Source organism: Poecilia mexicana, unplaced genomic scaffold (genome assembly GCF_051168715.1).
Source record: "Poecilia mexicana isolate PSO_F unplaced genomic scaffold, ASM5116871v1 scaffold_4, whole genome shotgun sequence".
Taxonomy (NCBI): domain Eukaryota; kingdom Metazoa; phylum Chordata; class Actinopteri; order Cyprinodontiformes; family Poeciliidae; genus Poecilia; species Poecilia mexicana.
The window spans coordinates 25,398,560-25,418,284 of NW_028263373.1; the positions used below are offsets into that span (position 1 = coordinate 25,398,560).

General features: G+C 39.3%; 3 protein-coding genes and 1 long non-coding RNA gene across 8 annotated transcripts in view; 1 reads left to right on the forward strand and 3 right to left on the reverse strand.

Annotated features, from left to right (window-relative positions):
- gng12b (guanine nucleotide binding protein (G protein), gamma 12b) overlaps positions 1-1,014 on the reverse strand; it is a 37,293-nt gene extending 36,279 nt beyond the window's left edge. For 3 of the 5 annotated variants that reach the window (XM_014990976.2, XM_088005121.1, XM_088005122.1), the window contains exon 1: positions 836-1,014. The gene's annotated coding sequence lies outside the window, so the exon portion shown is untranslated. The remainder of the gene's footprint in view (positions 1-835) is intronic. The other 2 variants (XM_014990975.2, XM_088005119.1) reach the window with 1 other exon arrangement.
- Positions 1,015-2,150: 1,136 nt separating this feature from the next.
- dr1 (down-regulator of transcription 1) lies at positions 2,151-6,531 on the reverse strand. The gene is made up of 3 exons (XM_014990971.2): positions 5,665-6,531; positions 5,376-5,539; positions 2,151-3,317 (listed from the first exon to the last, which is right to left on the reverse strand). The coding sequence occupies exons 1-3, from the start codon at positions 5,882-5,884 to the stop codon at positions 3,171-3,173; spliced, it is 531 nt and encodes a 176-aa protein (XP_014846457.2). The 5' UTR covers positions 5,885-6,531; the 3' UTR covers positions 2,151-3,170.
- Positions 6,532-10,535: 4,004 nt separating this feature from the next.
- LOC148160011 (uncharacterized) lies at positions 10,536-12,233 on the forward strand. Its single transcript, XR_015762718.1, has 3 exons — positions 10,536-10,836; positions 11,183-11,295; positions 11,935-12,233. It is a non-coding gene; the product is annotated as an uncharacterized LOC148160011 (long non-coding RNA).
- Positions 12,234-13,265: 1,032 nt separating this feature from the next.
- On the reverse strand, positions 13,266-19,630 carry LOC106920129 (retinol dehydrogenase 8). Its single transcript, XM_014990967.2, has 6 exons — positions 19,363-19,630; positions 17,651-17,812; positions 16,041-16,220; positions 15,864-15,957; positions 15,419-15,602; positions 13,266-13,676 (listed from the first exon to the last, which is right to left on the reverse strand). The coding sequence occupies exons 1-6, from the start codon at positions 19,457-19,459 to the stop codon at positions 13,440-13,442; spliced, it is 954 nt and encodes a 317-aa protein (XP_014846453.1). The 5' UTR covers positions 19,460-19,630; the 3' UTR covers positions 13,266-13,439.
- Positions 19,631-19,725: the final 95 nt, after the last annotated feature.

Consider the following 19,725-nt stretch of genomic DNA (forward strand, 5'->3'; position numbering starts at 1 on the left):
TTTACTCAGTTACTTTTATTTCCAAATGTTTCAGGGAGAAGAATGCTTCCATTATCATCTCTTGTTTATATAGAAAGGCCGTTCTAATGTGATTTTTTCCAGTCTGATCTTCTTCAATCAATTCACTGAATCTGTTTAGAAGAGAGAAAGAACAAAAATTGGTGCAAAATCCCCCCATCTGCTGGACTTTACAACCCTGGATGAGCCTGCATGCATTTAATGGTATCTGCTTTGTGAATCTGGTGCAAAAACAAAGAAAGCAGCTTCAGTTGCAAAAACAGAAAAAAAAATTGGTTCATTACAGGACTGTCTTCCCCACAGTTATTATGATGTCAGGTTTCCCGAAGTTTCTAGATTTGTCTTGTCATTTGAGCACTTTGTCGAGCCACTGATAGAGTCCAAAGTGAGTGTCTCTCTGAGTAGTGAAGGCAAAACAATCAGGGGGAAGAATGGGCTTTAACAGGTCAATATTTCAGAGACTTTGCACCAGGATACTCTAAACTGAACAACAGTCACCGTACTACATTTATCCTTAAATATCTTATTGGTATTTGGAGCAACAGCACAAAACACGCCTCTTTGGCTCTAACTATTACTATTACATAGTTTTTGTAAATATGCTTCAGGTTTGATACCGTTGTCCACCCTAAAGAGTTGTAAAGCTACTGACTTCTCATCAAACACATCTACGTAATATTTCAATGGTTCGCTTGTTAATCCATAGAAAAAAACCCTTTTACTCCCCAGGCACCGTTCTGCCTCTTATTAACAGAATGTCTGCCTTCGCTGGGTTAGGGGAAAAAACATTATTATTCTTTGTGCTGCTGATACTCACCTGTGGTCTGTTTTGATGCGAAATTTAGGGATTTTTAAACTCCAACCATGAAATATTCCAAGGTGGTCTCCTTCCCGTCCGCCTGAAAACTTTCCCTGTGACTAAAACACATTCAGTTGTGTCGGAGCGAAGCAGGCAGACGGTGGGCGCAGGCGGGCTTCAGCCGCTGGCCGCTTCTGCTGAGCTGTGGGCTGGGCTGCACGCTGCCGGAGCGTACAACACTGCCCCCTGCTGGTAGCTCCGTCCGATTGCGAAGGAACTAAACAGGATCTACAATCCATAAAACCTTATAAAGTGGAAGTAGGCCATTTATCAATGGCATGAAGACAGTGTCTTCATTATTAGAAATTTAAGGACGATTATGGGCATCTTCTCTTAATTGTTCTTATGGAATATAATGACAGGTAACATTTAATTACATAGATTACAGATTATCCCAGGATCTTCATGGTTCACCTGGGTTTACCTCCATTCATTGTAACACAAACTCTGGTACCATTTTTTTATTTATTTCATAAACTTCATCACTAATGAAACATATTACTGTATATAGACTGATTCTGCACAGACTGTTTTCCAACATTTATTTCTGGTAATTCTGATTTCCAGCTAACAGCTAACATTAATCATTCATTCATTCAAGATTAGAATACTTATCAGATCAATACAAAGAAAAGTTTTAACACAGAAATGCATCTTCAACGAAAGCTATGTAATATTTTTCTTAAATGTTTCCAAAAAGTTTATTTTTTTAATGTGGAAAAATGAGCCTCATAGGACCATATATTCTAATTATCATATACGACTGTAAACAGGATTTTTTTATAGCTTTCTTTCTATAATTACCATAGTTACCATGGGCCTCTAGACTGCCTCTCTGGTGAATATTTTGTTCCTTGATCTTCAAGATACTGTTTCAAATTTTTGTTAAAATAAATCTTTATTGTCTTTACTATGCATAAATTACAATTGTGCTTCACTTCATGTTATGAATGTTGCTATGATAATGTAGACTTCTGGGAAACAAAAAAAAAAACTGTATTCTGAGAAATAAGTATTTTTTTATGAATGTATGGAAGCAGATTAGGGCCAATGAAAAGAAAATAGTTGTTTTTTTCTCATTGGCCCTAATCCTTTTCCGTACATTCAGAGTGGGAACAAAACACACATTTTAACAACCTGATGTCCTATTTCTGCTTAAATGAAAGGCTCGTCTTTTTACTTAGGGGAAGACAGGGGGGAAAACATTGTCTCCCATTTTTTGGTTCTCAAATCAGATTCGCCACATCTGTCATTAACGGGAAGAGAACAGCAGTGTGTATAAAAAAACGATGCCTTTATTGCTGAAAGAATACAACTTTGTAATAAACTCAAGTGAATGTGTATCACAACATTGTTTTCTTGTCTGTACAGTTAGAATTGACCAAAGTCACAATGCTAGATACTGCACCCAAAGAGAAGTAACAAAATTCAGCCTGGATATGAAAGCATCTTACAAAGTTAGACGTTAATATTCCTCAACATCGTTTACACTGATCTGGAGTCAGCAAAGGGAATCACAGTCGCGCCTACACCTTTAAAAACAAACTCTGGGCTTCTTAGACTGTCTATCTTTGGTTCTAGGAGACAAAAATATTCTCTCTCAAAGGTGTAGCTAATTAGCAATACTGTGGTGGTTCAATGAAGAACAAAAATGACACAAAAATATTCAAGAAAAAAAGGAGCTAAAAATTAAACAAAACTTCCATTTATTTCTTTACATAACATAAGAACTTTATATTCACAACCCCTCAAACAATCCACTGTTGAACAAATATACCAAAGGGGCAGGGGGAAGAAAATTCCTTCTTGGGAAAAAAAATGACCATCAAATATTTAATAAAGAGGAAGAAGATGCTGGAATCATTCACAAGTAGTTTATCTAAACCACCGAATGTCACTGACTCACAAGTCATCTGGTGCAGCACTAGAGGGCGCCAAACTAACCACGGAGAGACCTCCAGCTGTGTGTATACAGCGTGTTCAGAACATATCCACAAACCTACACAACAGAAAATTAAAGGTTGTTTAAACAGAAGCAACTAAAACCGGGAAGGGTGGGTTTGAAGTCATTTTCATAAACATCAACAGTTCTTTCTATTGGTTTTCAGGTACTGGTGTCTGGAGAAGGGGTCTGTCTTTAGATCCCCCCTTACATCTGTTCCTGTTCGTTCCCAATGTGAGTTTTCCAGTGCTCAAAGAAGTCCTGCATCTCCGTCGACGACCGCTCTGGGAGCCGTGTGTCCTCCACGCCGTCCTGGGACAGAACATGGACAGGTCAAAAAGCGACCTGGGATCACATGTCGTCCTCGTCGTCTTCGTCCTGGGACGAGCTGGCCTGCTGTGTCACGCTGGCAGACGCCGCGGCCATCTGCGCCTGCTGAGCAGCCTGCTGCATCTGCAGCCACTCCTGCTGGGCCAGCTCTGCCTGCTGCTGCCGAGCCTGCAGGGGGCGACAAGGAGACAGAGATCATCTGAAGGCAGGAAAACCATGTCATAATTTAGTTCAAAAATGTATTTATCCCAAAGTGAAATGTTGTCATAACTCATATCATCCAAGCTTCTTCAAAAAGTCATTGTGGATGTTGAAGGGGTGAGCAGGAAGGATCACTAGTAGCAGTCAGTCTCACAACGAATCCAAAGATGCCTCCGACTGAAGATTGCTGCTGTATTTCTCACGACTGTCATGACATGCTGACCGATCCATTTCTGAGTGATATTACACAGTAGGGCTGTTGTAGACGATTATTTTAGTAAAATGTTGACTATTCTTATCAGTAACTGAATAGCTACATGAGCTAGTAAAAGAAATATATGAAAGAGAAAATGCTTGTAAAAGACAATGCAGATCTTTTTTTCCCCCTTCTTTCCATTCCTCGATCGTCTCCTCCATAGCTGCTACTAGCGCCTAGCATTGGCCAACAGCTCATTGGCTGAAATGAGAGCGTTGCTAAACACAGAATAGCCATCCGGCCGGAACACAACGCGTTGGATAGTAAAACAGTTTATCGAAGAATCGAGGAAGAAAATTTACCTTGTGAAATTTTAATAATCGACGTCCTCAGATCATTCCATTACTTTTTACTGTAACATATCCAGAATTTTCCTTGTTCAGCAGATCAAATTAGTTTTTTTTTCTGTTCATTTTAATGAAGAGAGAAATGTGTGTTTTAACACATAAAATTAGGAACTTCTGCCATTTTGCCATGTCAACAGAAACAGCAACAAAACATGTTCAGTGAAGATTAGAGGTGTGCTTTGTTGCATAAAAGCAGACAACTTTGTAATTCCTTCATTTTCTTTAGGATTCAAAATTACTATTAATCTCAAATAACTTGCATCACACTTTTTGTTTAAGGTCTTATAGTCCTTTAAGGACAAAACAAAACATCCAAAACTAAAAGTGGTAGGAGAACAAGTAAGAAAACTAGAAAGACACTGCAGCAGAGGAGGTATGCTGCTAAAGGAAGGCTACGTTCACACAGCAGGGCTTTAAACTCAAATATGAATTTTTGCATGGCTGTTCATACAAATAATTAAATATGACCGAAATCAGACCTCTGTGTGAACTGTTTATGACATCAAAGTGAGCTGCATGTTAAAAAGAAACGTAGCCGTCACACAGCAGTGCTCCATTTATGGAAGCAAAATCGGACGCCACCATCTGTGGATCAATTTTAAAGCTATTCAGCAAAAATTATAACATGAACGAAGCTGATGAAAAGAAAGCACAGCTAAAAGCGATGACCTTGACTGCAGCTTCAGTAGAGGAATCCGTTTGTGTGTGTGGTCAGAAATAAGAATGGTGAGATTCAGATGTGATGCTTCACTGAGACTTCTTTTGTAATTTCAGAACTATTATTTTGAGCCACTGATTACCTCCGGATTTACGACATGCATTTTCTTCCGGTTCAGAATTATGATGGCGCGTGTCTCATGTAAATGACATAAAAACCTGATTGAAAGCAACGTGACCTCTCAGACTACGAAAACCATCAGATATGTATTCCAATTAATACCACACAGGGAAGTGGCACAAAGGATTTTTTTGAAAGGTGAAGAGATCAGAATTGGGCCGTTCAGACTGCTGTGAAAAAGCTGAATATGATACAAATGATCAAATTTTTTTAAAAGTATGATTCGTTCTGCATTCACCTGCTGTGTGAATAAGTATGTTTCTGAGTAAATCTGACTCCACTTATACCTGTCTTTTGGAGGGCGTGTTTTTATCAGAACATGGCTGTGTGAGGGATAAACAAAAGGGAAAGAGGGAGCATCTTCAAAATAATAATAAAAAAAAGGCTGTCACAGGATTAAAACATAATCTACATACTCTAAGAATAACATCACTTCCTGACTGTGATGCAAACTGAGGTAGACTTCTCCATCCTGGCTCATTGTTAAAAAGGACATCATCCTGCTTTCCACAACACAAACTTATGCAAATAACCCACACCACCAGTAGGTGTGATGCGCTTTTCTTTTTTTTTTTTTTTTTTACCTTTGCAAATAACTCCTGCTGCTGCCTAAGCAGCTCCTCCTCGGGGATGCCCAGGTTCTCCAGTCGGGAGCTGGCCTTCCTCCTCTTCAGAGCCACAGTTTTGCACTCCTGCAGGACGTCTTTCACCTCCGTTATATACGATGCGAAACCGAGGCTCTCTAGCGCTGCGGTGCGAAAACGAGAGGAGAAAGTGCAGCGATTACTTTCAGTGGTTTCAACCCCGAACAGACAGCTCCACGCCCCCTCACAGACTCTAATCCCTAATGTGTGAATCTAGGAGAGCTCTCACCGTTGATGACATGTTCTGGAGAGATGGTCTTCTTGTCTGACTTGTTGCATATTTCGTTGGCTTCGGAGGAGATGAGGTGGATGAACTCCGTGCAGCAGTTCACCACCAGCTCGCGAGCGTCGTTGGCCACTCTTACGTTAGGAAGAGTCTCTTTGATCATCTTGTTGATTGCCGCTCTGGGGATTGTGAGGTCGTCGTCGTTGCCAGAGGAAGAAGCCATCGTGGCCCAGATATTTGTTTTCCTCCCAAATATGTAATAAAAAAAACCCTCAGAAAAAATAAACTCTTCTTGAAAGTGCAGGCTAGATCTTGCCCAACTAATTTCCCTCGTGAGTCAAATGAAGCCGACCAGGTTGACTGAACGTCAGTACGAACACAAACGTCATGAGGCGAGACGTTTCCTCTAAGTTAGCTACCCAAACACACGACCCCCGCCTGGTTTGCGCGCTTTAAAACAGTGGACCGGCTCTGTTAACTTGCATTAAATAAAATAAGGGTCTATTAAGCGACACCCTCCGACATACATAACGAAAAGACAGCACTACAAGGAAAAAAAGCTTAACTAGCCAGCTACTAAGCTAGCTAGCAGCGGTGGTCCCAGCACGGAACAGAAATGAAAGCGGCACAGAGCATGGCTAAAGCTAGGCTAACAATGAGCTCCGAGCGGAGGCGGCTTTGTAAGCAGCCCTTACGAGAATGACGGCAGGAACAAATTCCTCACAGCACAGCAAGTTACTTTGCATCATCAAAATAACCGAGCAATATAAATAGGATTAAAGGTTCTAAATATTTATTTAGGATAGTGTATTCTGGGTAACATTAGCCTAATTTTGTCCGGATACAACGTCAAATAAATTACCGGAAGTACAACTTTCCTGTCATGGTTTTTTGAAGTAGGACAGCTGTTGCATACTGCCACCTTCCGGGCAAATGGAAGATAACATAATTTTTTATTTACTTTTATTTACTATACTTTAATGTATGACAGAGAAGCTCCAATATAACATGAAAGAAATTCATTTCAATATTATGTATGACGGTTATCCATGTAGTGACATTTTTCAACATAAATTTAATATAAATGCCTATTCTTGTGCGTTTTGTGACTCAAATATAATAAATTTTTCATAAATGGCTTTTTTTTTTTTTTGAAGGATTTCCAGGACTGGGTGTAGTAAAATATTACTATATTTAAGTTTAATCAACTGAAACCTGGAGTTAAATTAATTTAATTTCCGTTGTGCTTTCTTGTACAATGGCAAGAACGCAATTCTAATTATAAACCTGAATTGTTGCAAAATATAAGATGTTTCATATGACCGAAATTAACAATAATCAGGTTTTTAAGCAGCATTTAAGCGACACTTGAACATATTGAAGTAAAGTCCATAGTCTTGTCAACATGAAATCTTCTGGCAGGAAACTGCTTTTCAAAATATGTATGATCTTGGTTGAGAAAATTCAGGTGCAGTTATGCTAGGTGGACAGAAGGTGGCAGTGAATGCGAAGAAACGCCATAATCTACTGATGTGGTCGGCGCGCAAAGTACACAATCTACACAAATTATCTCTGTAAATTAGAATTTCATCAAGAAGTGCATTTATTTCAGTAATTCATTTGAAAAACGGAAACTTCTGTATTTTAGATCCATAGCAGTGCTTGTTTCTGTTCTGATATTTAATGACCTACAAAATTATTGAGAAGACCAGCAGTCAACACACCCACCGTAGGAAAGTCATAAAAACTCCTGGCTAAAGCAGATGGCTACTCACAGACAGCTGTATCCAAGAATATGGATGGAAAGTTTAGTTGAAGTAAAAGCTGTGGTAGAATGTAGGATGTCCAAGCAACAGAAATAATCACAGCTGAAGCAAAGTTTTTTCAAGAATTTGGGGGATATTCACAAGACATCAGCTGTGATTGGAGTCAGAGCTTCAAGAGCTATTCAGCCATACATTAATGTTATGAAATTAACTGGATTATTACAGCCCATCCATTCACTGAAAAAAACAGTAGAACCAAAATATTCTGCTGGATTCATATCAATAAAGATTATCCCCAGATAGCACATGATGTTAAATCAACGTTGAAAAATAGTTAGAATCGTTGATTTTTGGTTGAAGTCGACAAATGACGGTGGATCAACCATCAAACAATCATCCAATCAAACCGTTGAAACTGTGACATTGAATCAACGTTGTTTTGTGGTTGAAATCTGATCACTGAAATGCCGAAGTCTGATTAATGGTTGATTTTTGGTTGAAGACGACAAATGACGGTGGATCAACCATCAAACAACCATCCACCTCTAGCCAAGTAACCAATGTTGAAACTGTGTCATTGAATCAATGTTGTTTTGTGGTTGAAATCTAATGACTGAAATGCTGATGTCTGATCAACATCTGATCAATATTGAATCAATGTCAGCTGTATTGCCGCACCCCTTCCCCTCCTCTCCTCCTCATCAGCGCTCTGGGTCAGAGCATTTTATTACTGAGCGGGGGTTATCACATTTAAATTAAGCACTGCAGAGGATAGTCGGTGGTGATTCCTTTCTGTACATTTTCTTACTTGTTCATAACAATTCTCACTGACTGTGTGTGTGATATATTGACACAAAAACATCTACAACTTACTACAAGGAGTGGAGGGGTCCACCCCCACCGTTTACATGAGTGGGATGTCCCAAACACACTGCTGCTTCGCTGTTGGCTTGTTGGAAAATATGTTAATTCAATGTTGAATTATCATCACAAAGGTTGCATGTTTGGTTGAGGTCGACAACTGATGGTGGATCAACTATAAAACAACCATTCAATTCTAGCCAATTAACTAATGTTGAAACTGTGTCATTGAATCAATGTTGTTTTGTGGTTGACATCAAATAAATGAAATGCCAACGTCGAATCCAGTGTGTTTCAGCACTGGTCCTTCAGGCCCTACAAGTTTTAGGCATTTCCCTAATTCAACACACATGATATTAATTGATGTCTGATTAACGGGGTTTTGCTGAACTGAAAAAACGCAGGTCAGTTTGATTGACGTCAAGGTTTGGGGAAGAACTACCCAGATAGCACACGATGTTAATTTAATGTTGAATAATGATCACAAAGGCTGCATGTATGGTTCAGGTCAATGACAGAAGCTGGATCAACCATCAAACAACCATTCAATTCTAGCCAATTAACATTCACTGATTGAAATGCCACATCGAATCCAGTGTTTTTCAGCACTGGCACCAGGCACACTGCCCTGCAAGTTTTAGCCATTTCCCTAATTCAGCACACATGATTTTAATTAACATTTGATTAACAAGGTTTTGCTGAAGCATGCAGGTCAGTTTGCCTTGAGGACAAGGTTTGGGGAAAAACTAGTAATCAAAGTGTTCAGGTGTTTTTTGCACCCCTCACCACCGCCTGCCATTCAAACGCCCAACCCCCTTCCCTCCACCCGCCAAAAACACACACACACCTCTTTCCCCCCACCTGGGCCCATCTACCCCTCAATCGGGTGAAACAACTTTAATTTTAAGTGAGGGTTTTTCATTTTTAACATTTTATTTTTTAAAAGATTGTTTTGGCTAGTGGCCTTTATTTGATGGTTAATTGACAGGAAGGTGGGTAATGAGAGAAGGGGGGTAATGCAGCAAAGGTTGCCAAGGTCAGGAATTGAACCTGTGACAGCTGTGTTGAGGACTGAGGCCTTGATTGTGGTTTGTGCTTAACCCCTGCGCCACCACAGCACAACCCCTTTTAGGTGAGGGTTAATCACATTTTAACTTAAGCACTATGTGTTGACAACAGTTGTGATTCCGTTCTGTACCCAGATTCACTAGCGGAACAAGTCAGCGTTGGGCCGGGGGGCGGGGCTAATTACCGGACCCCTAACCAATCACCAGGCCCCTGACGTTTATCGCCTGCGCTACCAGAAACTGTTGAGCGAGGGGCGGGGAGGTTGGTCTGCGTTTTTTGGTTGATCTTTACCCAGGAAACACATCGGCTAAACCGTGAGTGAAACGGTCACTGGGACTGACTAGTATATATTCCATTGAGGGAAAGTAACTTTAACATTAAATAGACCTTTCTCAACAGGCGGTAGACTTTCTCAGTCTATAATCAGCTATTTAAGCCCCCCCCCCCCCCCATAGCTCCGCGCCTGCCCAGATTGCACATGATGGCAATTCAACATTGAATTAACATCTTTTGCCAACAAGCCAACAGCGAAGTGGCTGTGTGTTTGGGACATCCCACTCATGTAAATGGTGGGGGTGGACCGCTCCACTCCTTACTCCTTGTAGTAAGTTGTAGATGTTTTTGTGTCAATATATCACACACAAATGGTCAGTAGGACTTTTTTATGAAAAAGAAAGAAAATGTACAGAAATGAATCTTCACCCACTATCCTTTACAGAGGTTAATTTAGAATGTAATACCCCCCACTCACTAATAAAATGCTCTGACCCAGAGCTCTGATGAGGAGGAGAGGAGGGGAAGGGGTGTGGCAAAAGAGCTGACATTGATTCAACATTGATTCAGCATTGATCAGTCGTTGATCAGACATTAGCATTTCATTCATTAGATTTCAACCACAAAACAACATTGACTCAATGACAGTTTCAACATTGGTTACTTGGCTGGAGGTGGATGGTTGTTTGATGGTTGATCAACCGTCAGTTGTTGACCTCAACCAAAAATCAACCATTCTAACTATAATTCAACGTTTATTTACCGTTGTGTGCAATCTGGGCAGTTTGTTGCAGCCCTCATCACCTCCTCATCTCCCCCTACTCCCTCCCAAGCCTCCCCCACCCAGCCGCTCCTCCCAACCTTCTCCTCTTTACCCCCTTTCATTCCTTCTTCCCTCCCCCTCCTTGAGCTCTGGGTCAGAACATTTTATTACTAGGTGGGGGTTAATCATGTTTCACATTAAGCATTACATGTTGAGAACAGTGGGTTGTGATTCCTTTCTGTACATTTTCTTACTTGTCTGTAAATATTATTACTGACTGTGCATAATGTGTTGACACAAAAACATCTACAAGTCTGTACTAGGAGTTGTACAGTCCACCTCCCCAATTTTACACTTGTGGTTTGTCCCAACCAAAAAGCCACTTTGCTGCTGGCTTGTTTGCTACCGGCTTCTGAATTGAATTCTCCGCTGAGCACTTTTATGGTAAGTTTTTCAATATTACTTTGATCTTAAATGTGTTTATTGAAAAATAAGGGCATTGTTTTGTGCCCATAGTAATCCTGGTTATTTTGGGGCAAAACGGATATTTTTAATAATTGAGGTCATGTCTCCTTTTGTATTATTTTCATCCTACCCACCACTCCACGCCTAAGTATGAAATCCTGCGAGATTTTGTGGGATTTGAGTTTTTAAAATAGGGCGGGGCCTATTGTTTGGTCTTGGAGAACATGTGGTGGACAAGGAAGTGTAAGGCTGGCTGGTCCAGGTGGGCTTTAAATTGTTGTGATAGTAATCACTTGTTTTTAACTTTTTATTATGATATGCTTAGGGTCGTGCTTAAATGAGCCTCTGTACCAGAACAGCTGAGTTGGATGATTACATGACCGTCTGCAGCCATCAAGAAGTGCAGAAGGTTATTAATCATCCACAGATTCAATCCAGGTGAGGCAGAAGGGAAACACTTAACATGTAAGGCAGGTGAAACACTGAACTAAACCTGCTAATGACTGATTCAGTCTGTTGATCCTTGGATTGGTAACTGGTTAAATTGAACTGGACTATTGTTACTTGTGTGGGATCTTTATTAGCATATAGACACTTTTTAAGGAATTTAATCAACTTATTTGGAAATATTTGTAGTTGATGGAAGATTGAACCAGCTATTTGATGGAAGTTTATTCTGTATAAATTATAATTTTTCCAACTACACTATAAATCACCTTTTGTTCGATTTATTTGTCTCTGGTGTGTTAAATAAACCTGATCCTCCCTGAGTTTTATTGTTAGGTTTTCTGATAAACAGCCCTTTATTTTAAATATTGATTTAATATCAATATCATAAATCCTACACTATACTGCAGCTTGATGGGTAAATGCAGTTGTATATGTAAACATTAAGATAAATATTAATGAAAGATTAAGATATTAATTTAACAGTGAGTGTACAAGGGGAACTATATGGTTTGTATTTGTTCTCAGACCTGTAACCAGTACAGTGTTTAATCTTTCATTGTGTTTCAGAACTTTTCAAATGTTTATCATATTTCTAACTGGCACCTTCCTCACTTTTATTTTTTTCAGCTGTTGCTCTGCAGTTTGACCGAAAGCTGACTCTTGAGGACTGCAGCAAAACTGTCAAGAAGTGGCTTCATTACGCACCAGAACGAGAGGAAGACATCGCAAGGAATCAAAGTGACGCCAACCAGAGTCAAACTGGGGTTACCACAACTTGTACTGTTTCCCTACTTCATACAGTACAAAGCTTAACTTCATGGACTCTGTTCTTCTGTGGACAACATACTGTTGTTTTGACAGTCAAAAAGGAATCAAATATGTTTAAAGATCTGTCCCTCTTTTCTTAAATAAAATGTTAAATCAAACCCATGTTGTCATTTTTAAACCTTTGTACACAGTTTACGCATCATCTGCCAATAATACAGTGTTTAACACCAGTGAAGAAACTTTTAGTGGCATGTTATGATGTAGACCTATCAGACGTAAAATGTACATAAATCCTTAGCTTTCATTCAATATAAAAACAACCCAAATCTGCATGTACATCCACAGTCAAATGAGTGTTGAATCAACATTGATTCAATGTAGAATTAACACAAATATGCATGCAGATCCACGTTCAGATGATGGTTGAATCACCATTGATTCCTAACTTATTCAATGTAGAATCAACACAAATATGCATGCAGATCCACAGTCAAATGAGTGTTGAATCAACATTGATTCAATGTAGAATCAACACAAATATGCATGCAGATCCACGTTCAGATGATGGTTGAATCACCATTGATTCCTAACTTATTCAATGTAGAATCAACACAAATATGCATGCAGATCCACAGTCAAATGAGTGTTGAATCAACATTGATTCAATGTAGAATCAACCGAAATCCGGATGCAGATCCACGTTCAGATGATGGCTGACTCAACATTGATATAATGTAGAATCAACATTGATTCATAACTGATTCAATGTACTATCAACACAAGTATGCATACAAGTTGACATACAGATGATGGTTGAATCAACATTGATATAATGTCAGTTATGGTTGAAACCCTAACGTTGATTCAACATACAAGTCACCGACCACTTTCAATGTTGTTTCAATGTCAGCGTTCAACGTTGATTCAATGTTTCTGGCTGACATTGATTCAATGTTGTTTCAATCATTCTGTGCTATCTGGGTCTCTATCAAACACAGTATTTTTGTGTAACAGCTTTGTTTAGACTTTGAAATATTTTCGCTCAATGGCATAAAGATTACTGTAAAACTAATTTAATTTAACATGACTGTGTCTCAAAGGTCCTGTAAACAGTTAGGCCAGCTCAGTGATTCTTCTGTATTATATTCTGTATATTGTATTCTGTAGTGTAGAAAAATCCAGAGACACACTTTTTCAGAAATTAATTTATTGCTTTACAAATTTATGATATTTTAGTTTACTTTTCCATTTTAAATGTCGTTTCACTACAGCAGAAATAGAGCTAAACCTGCAGACAGCTTTGGTAGAATGTATATTTCTCTCACACACACAGAAAGAGATCTGACGTGTTGTTACTAATCCTCTCAGGTACTCTTATCTTTTTCCAAGGTAAAACTCTTGCGACTCCTCCAACGCAGCAACTTGAGGAAGTTCAGGCTGGCATTGAAGACTTTGTCGTGTTCAAACACCATTTTGTAAAACGTTTCAATGGGAAGGTCTCCGTTGGGATCGGCATATTTCAGTGTGGTCATGGGTGTGTAGAGAGTGTTTGTCTGATGGCGGAAAGGAGGATTGTCCATGGTGATGATCTTGTGGGTGTGCTGGAAACAAAACACACAGCAAGAAGTTCAGCCTACAGGCACTAAGAACTTATAATTCACTCCTTCAAATTTGTTTACATGTTGTTACATTACAACCTCAAATGACAACGTGTTTTATTGGGCTTTTATGAGATAAACCAGCACAGAATGGTTGATAGCTGGGAAGTGGAAGGAAAGAATATGTGATTTTGAAAATGCTTTCTAAGTTTGAAATTGATAGTTTGTCTTAAATATGGGAAGTTAGAGGGTGGGTCAAAATTTAAGCCCAGAACTGGGACCGTTTTCAGCAATTTTGTTTTGAAAGTAGTCTTTATTGAACAGAAAAAAACTGAAAACCTATGATGACGAATGGAGCACACAGGAAGCAAGGACAAAAGAGCATAAACAAACTGATACCAGGAAAATTCAACAAATGTGGAAGAGGAGAGAGGAGCTTAATTACTAAGGGAGTTCTGGAAATGAAGAGCTGCACAGTGGTGCAGTTGGTAAAAGGTGGTGGGTTCGATTCCTGGCTCGGGGTCTTTCTGCGTGGAGTTTGCATGTTCTCCCTGTGCATGGGTTGCTTCTCTCTGGGTACTCCGGTTTCCTCCCACAGTCCACAAACATGACTGTCATGTTAATTGGTCTCTCTAAATTCTCCTCAGGTGTGAGTATGAGTGCGTGTGCGTGTGTGTGTGTGTGTGTGTGTGTGTGTGTGTGTGTGTGTGTGTGTGTGTGTGTGTGTGTGTGTGTGTGTGTGTAGGTGTGCGTGTGTGGATGGTTGTTTGTCCTGTCTGTCTCTGCGACAGACTGACCGCCTCTCATCTGAAACGTTCGCTGGAGATAGGCACCAGCATCCCCCCCCAACCCCACTAGGGACAAAGGTGCATAGAAATAGGATAGATGCTGGAAATGACAAGAAGAGCTAGTTACAGGTGAGTGGGTGCAGCTGGGGAAGGGAGAAGGTACAAGAAAACGAGGAAATAATTAACAGCTGGGATGGGAAGCAGAATGGTAGGTTGAGGATGAGATAGAAAAACAAATAGAGTATAAAAAGGGGAAAGTAAACCTGAACATTAACCAGAAATGAATACTAATCAAATTATTTTAGTCAGACTAGATAGAATCGCTGAACATTCATTATTATGTCTCTTGGTAAGTTTTATGACATAATCTGTCTTTTATGGGTGATGGTTTGAAAAGTGCTCAGTAAATACAAATACACACTACATGTTTGTGGTATATATTTAGAAAATATATTTAAAAATGAAAGCTGGAAGCCTTCCATCTTTTTCTCTCTAATTCACAATTATGCACTACTTTCTGTTGGAGCATTATCTCAGATTCCTGTAAAAGCCATTAAATTTTGTTATTGTATCAAAATGTGGAGAAAGTCAAAGGGTGTGAATACTTCTGCAAGGCACTATAACTTTACAGATTATAACAGCATTGTAAGATGAAACAAGTAGGGGTGCACAGATAAATCAAACTGCGATTTCTTGATTTTAGGAAATCTGTGATTGATACATGACAGATCAATGTTATCCACAGTTCTTATCTTCATCCACAAAGGTCTGAAAATAAACCAGTTTCCTCTTTGACAATAGTCACCCAACTGAGGCCAACTTTGCAACTTTGTTGCAAATCTTCAGAAAAAAATGTAATTTGTAAAATCAGAATTAGCTTTTAGAGGAATGGTGGAAAACTGCAATTGGTGCAACCATAGAAACATCTTCCAGTTGACCAACATAAAGAACAAATACCTCTGCTACATCCTCTGCTGTCTGACCAAGGGTTTCAAAGATCTGGTTGTAGTTCTTCAGGTAGATGTTTGTGAACATGTCTGCAGTCACTTTATCAGCTTTGCTGAGGTCCGTCTTCAGGCCCTCTTCGTAAACCTTACGCTCAAACTCTGTGATCACCGGACCTGGTTCTATCAGGCTGATGCTGGCAAAGAAGTTGAACAAAAGTAGAGTGAAAAAGATGATATGAAGAAATGCTTAACTCTACCAGTAATCTAATCGGTGCCAACATGCATTGAGAAACTGATTGGCTCTGTTAGAACCTGCAGACTTCCCTGTTGCCATGACAGTGCAATTCTCATTATTGTGTCTTTGGCTGTTGTGCAGCATGTCTGCACACACGCTCCATTCAGACATCAGTATTATTTGCAAGTCTCATCATGTTGACGATGCACTTTGAACTTACTTCAGACTGAACCTCAGAGCTTGAACTGCCAAGCTTTCACAAAAGCCTTCCACTGCAAACTTAGACGCTGCATAGACATCATTGAACAATATTCCTAAAACAGAGACAAAGAGAGAAATTGTTAGGGAAATGTTTCAAACATTGGGACTGAAGATGAGCAGGTCAGCCTCTCCTCACCTTGAATACCCATGACGCTGCTGATGACCACGATATGACCTCTCTTCCTCTTTTTCATGTCAGGCAGGATCTCCTTCAGCAGACGCACAAGCCCAAAGAAGTTGGTGTCCATGACCGTCTTCATCTCATCGATAGTCTGGCACTCGATGGGTCCAATCAGTCCCATCCCTGCATTACTGACTGAGACAGGTGGGCAGTAATATTAACCTTTATATTACTTTCTGCGTTGTCACAGTTTTTAGAAATATTGCCTTGCAGCAAGAAGGTCCTGGGTGCAATTCGTGGTCTGGAGTCTTTGTACAGGGAGTTTGCATGACCTCCATGTGTTTGAGTGTGTTTTCTCCAGGTTCTTCTGACAGTCCAAAAACATGACTGCTAGGCTAACACATCACTAAACTGCTGTTCTGCTTTGTTTGATCGTCTGAATTCAGGGATGTGTGTCTCTTTGTTCCCAAATTGATCAGTCCAGGATGGAGGTATAGACAGAGGATGGACAGATGGATGAAAGACGGTAGCCTCAATTAGGATTTCTTGTGTGTTTTCAGTTAACTTTAGGGTTGAATACAGTAGACTGAAACAGACTCTTTCTGAACTTCCAGATGTTTTGTTTCATTTTCTTTCTAGTTTCTGCTCTGTCATGTGGATTCTTCACTTTTCCACACCCTGACCTCCCTCACCATCCTACAGTCCCTACATATAATACATGACAGTCAGGAAGAATATTGTCATTGGTAATAAACTAAATGTCAGCTAGTAGCAGATGGCTTCTCTGATTAACATACAGGCACAGTGTAGTTTCCTCCCAACTGCACTGTGCAATTTTCAAATACCATATCCATACAAGGACTGGCAAGATGTGTGCTTTGTGTGCCTTAATGTGCTTTGTGTCTCTGGCTGACCACTAATTCTGTAGGGTTGTGTAATTTTCCTGAACTTCCATTGAGTTCCCAGTAGATGGCAGTGTATGAAGCAGCACAGCAGAGTCCAGAGAAGAAGCCAATGTGAAAATTGAGGTGTATCATACTATATATTTTGGTATTGATCCAATAACAATACCGATACCGATACTTTGTAGTATTTAAGTTTAACATATAATACAACTCTAGACTTTTAGGTGTTTGTTTTTCTATTGAGTTATTTTTGTCAAAACCTGGGAAAAAACTTGGATAAAGTTTATAGGTGTCTAAAAAAATACATGATAAACAGAAACAATAGGAAAGCAGAGCAAATTTCTGTGCATTTTTCTTATGTAAAGTACAAAAACAAAAATCATCATTTGAATGCACATCAAAGCTTTGGGATAGAGTTGAGAAACTACAAAAGAAAAATGAAACTAAAGTATTGATCCAATACTGATCCTGACTTTATTATTGATATTTTGGATTTATCCCCCCCTCTCCTCCCTCCCCTGGCATTTACACCATATTTACTTTTACACATACAGAACAAGAAAACTGTATTGCCTCACTGTGGGATGTACTATTCAAAATTTTGGCATGTATTGTCCAAGAACTGTGTTTTAGTGTTTCTACAGTGAAAAATGTGTGCACAGAATGAGTGAAGCTTTGAATGTGTGGGTGTTTTTGCAGCAGGTGTGTGTGCAGGCTTACTGAGGATGTCCACCCTGCGTTCCGGCAGGCTGTCCACGCAGGCTTTGATGGATTCCTCACTGCACACGTCCAGCTGCTTGATCTCCAGGGTCCTGCCCAGAGTCCGGCCGGCCGCCTCAACCAGCAGTTCGGCCTTACCCAGGTTTCTCATTGTGGCATAGACTACAACACACAAAGAAATAGTCATCTGAAAGAAGAACACAGCTGTGTTTCATGCAGGTCTACGCAATATGTAGGATAACATCCGACTGCACATTTATGATGAGACATACTATGGGTTTATTCTCTAATTAGGCTCCTACTTTGCTGACCAGCAATAATTCAAATGGATAAACTGTGCTGTCAAAGTGGTGGAACATTGGCAGCTGTTCAGATCAACTTCATCTGCCTTTTTCTGGATCGTACGATGAGACATTATTCATCCCATTTACTCAGGATAATCCCTGGACCTCAGGGACTTTTCTTTCTAAGAGAATACTGTATGAAAGCTGTTCACTGGGATATTGTGGTAAACAACACAATTAATAAACGCATGCCTCCATGATCTTGATTATTTAGAATCATAAAATGTTTTTCACCACTGAGTTTTTTGTGCTCTCTCATTTATTTCTCTCATTAAACAAGGAACCAAATTCCTGAAACTGGAAGGTATGTAAGCCTGTCACAATAATCCAATAATCAATTAATAGCACGATGAATTAAAATAAGCTCAATAATTTCCATTCTGATGATTCACGGTTGTGGTTGTAAGTGCTTTTTTTCTTCTGTATTATTTATTGTTTGTGTTTTGACGTGTTTTATTTTGGGTATTTAAAATATCTTCCATTTCCACTTTTAAGTTTTATTTATAAAATTAAAGTTTATTAGTTTTGTGAGAGGGCAAATTTGCATTGTTATGCACTTAATATCTTACTAGAGAATGGTCTGGAAACAACAATATTATCACTGATCTCTATAATTACTGGGATTATTTGTTATCCAATTAAATTTGTTACTGCAAACAACCAAGAGGAATGAAATTGACAAAAATATGAATTCATCTTCAAATTTCTATGCACATGTCAACTGTTTTATTTATGGTAACTAGAGGTCAGGGGGAAATGACTGGAGCACCCAGTCAGGTAAAAACACAAACACAAAATCTTAAGTATTTTTGGTCTAGTTTCTAGTGAAAATGTCTTAGTACATTTGAAATAAGACAAAACTAACTAACAAGTAACTAAGCAAGAAATATGAGATTGATTTAAGTAAATGAATCCTTAATATTGATGAAAAAGTATTCGTTTCACTGGCAGATTATTTCACTTAACACATTTTTTCCCATGTCATATGAGTGACATAATCTGCCAATGAAAATGACTTAAAAATTGACTTAAAAAAAAAGCTGAAAAGTTACCTGTGGGTTTTATATATATGTGTATGTGTGTGTGTGTGTGTGTGTATATATATATATATATATATATATATATATATATATATATATATATATATATATATATATATATATATATATATATATATATATATAAAACAATAGATTCTCCTAAGTTCCCTTTAAACTAATGAACCTCAATATTTTTCCTTCTCTCTATTCTCTCTCTTTTTTATTTTTTTAGGTGTGACCTTAAAACTCCCAAAACACATCTGACCATTATCAAATTTAACCCAACACGTTCAAGCTTTGAGGAGAAGTAGCGAATCGAAACATTTACCCATGAACCTCTTCTTCTCGTCTTTAGCGATCCGGGCCGCCAGAGCCAGGCCGATCCCCGAGGAGCAGCCCGTGATGAGAACCACCTTCTGGTTCATTGTGCCCGCTTTGTTCGCGTTTGTCTCGCAGAATGAAGGAGAACAAAAGGGTGAGCGAGGTGATGTTTGGGGCGCTCTTAAAGCCCACTCCTTAATCCACAGGCCTGCAACTCAGCAGAAGCCTTGTGCGCAGGACCCGAAGATTACAAACAAGCGTGGCCAGCACATGGTGCAGCTGCACAGGAGGATTTAGGTTAATGATAACACGGCTATTGTCGTAGGAAAACCCAGGTGTGGGACAAATCAAAGGCTTGTCAGACAGAACA

Coding starts and splice junctions, on each gene's coding strand:
- dr1 (XM_014990971.2), bottom strand. CDS start 5,884: ATGGCTTCTTCCTCTGGCAACGACGACGACCTCACAATCCCCAGAGCG. Junction 5,540..5,664: donor TCCAGAACATGTCATCAACG/GTGAGAGCTCTC, acceptor TTCGCACCGCAG/CGCTAGAGAGCCTCGGTTTC. Junction 3,318..5,375: donor AGCAGGAGTTATTTGCAAAG/GTAAAAAAAAAA, acceptor CGCCCCCTGCAG/GCTCGGCAGCAGCAGGCAGA.
- LOC106920129 (XM_014990967.2), bottom strand. CDS start 19,459: ATGAACCAGAAGGTGGTTCTCATCACGGGCTGCTCCTCGGGGATCGGC. Junction 16,221..17,650: donor ACGCAGGGTGGACATCCTCA/GTAAGCCTGCAC, acceptor CACCTGTCTCAG/TCAGTAATGCAGGGATGGGA. Junction 15,603..15,863: donor GCTCTGAGGTTCAGTCTGAA/GTAAGTTCAAAG, acceptor CTTCTTTGCCAG/CATCAGCCTGATAGAACCAG.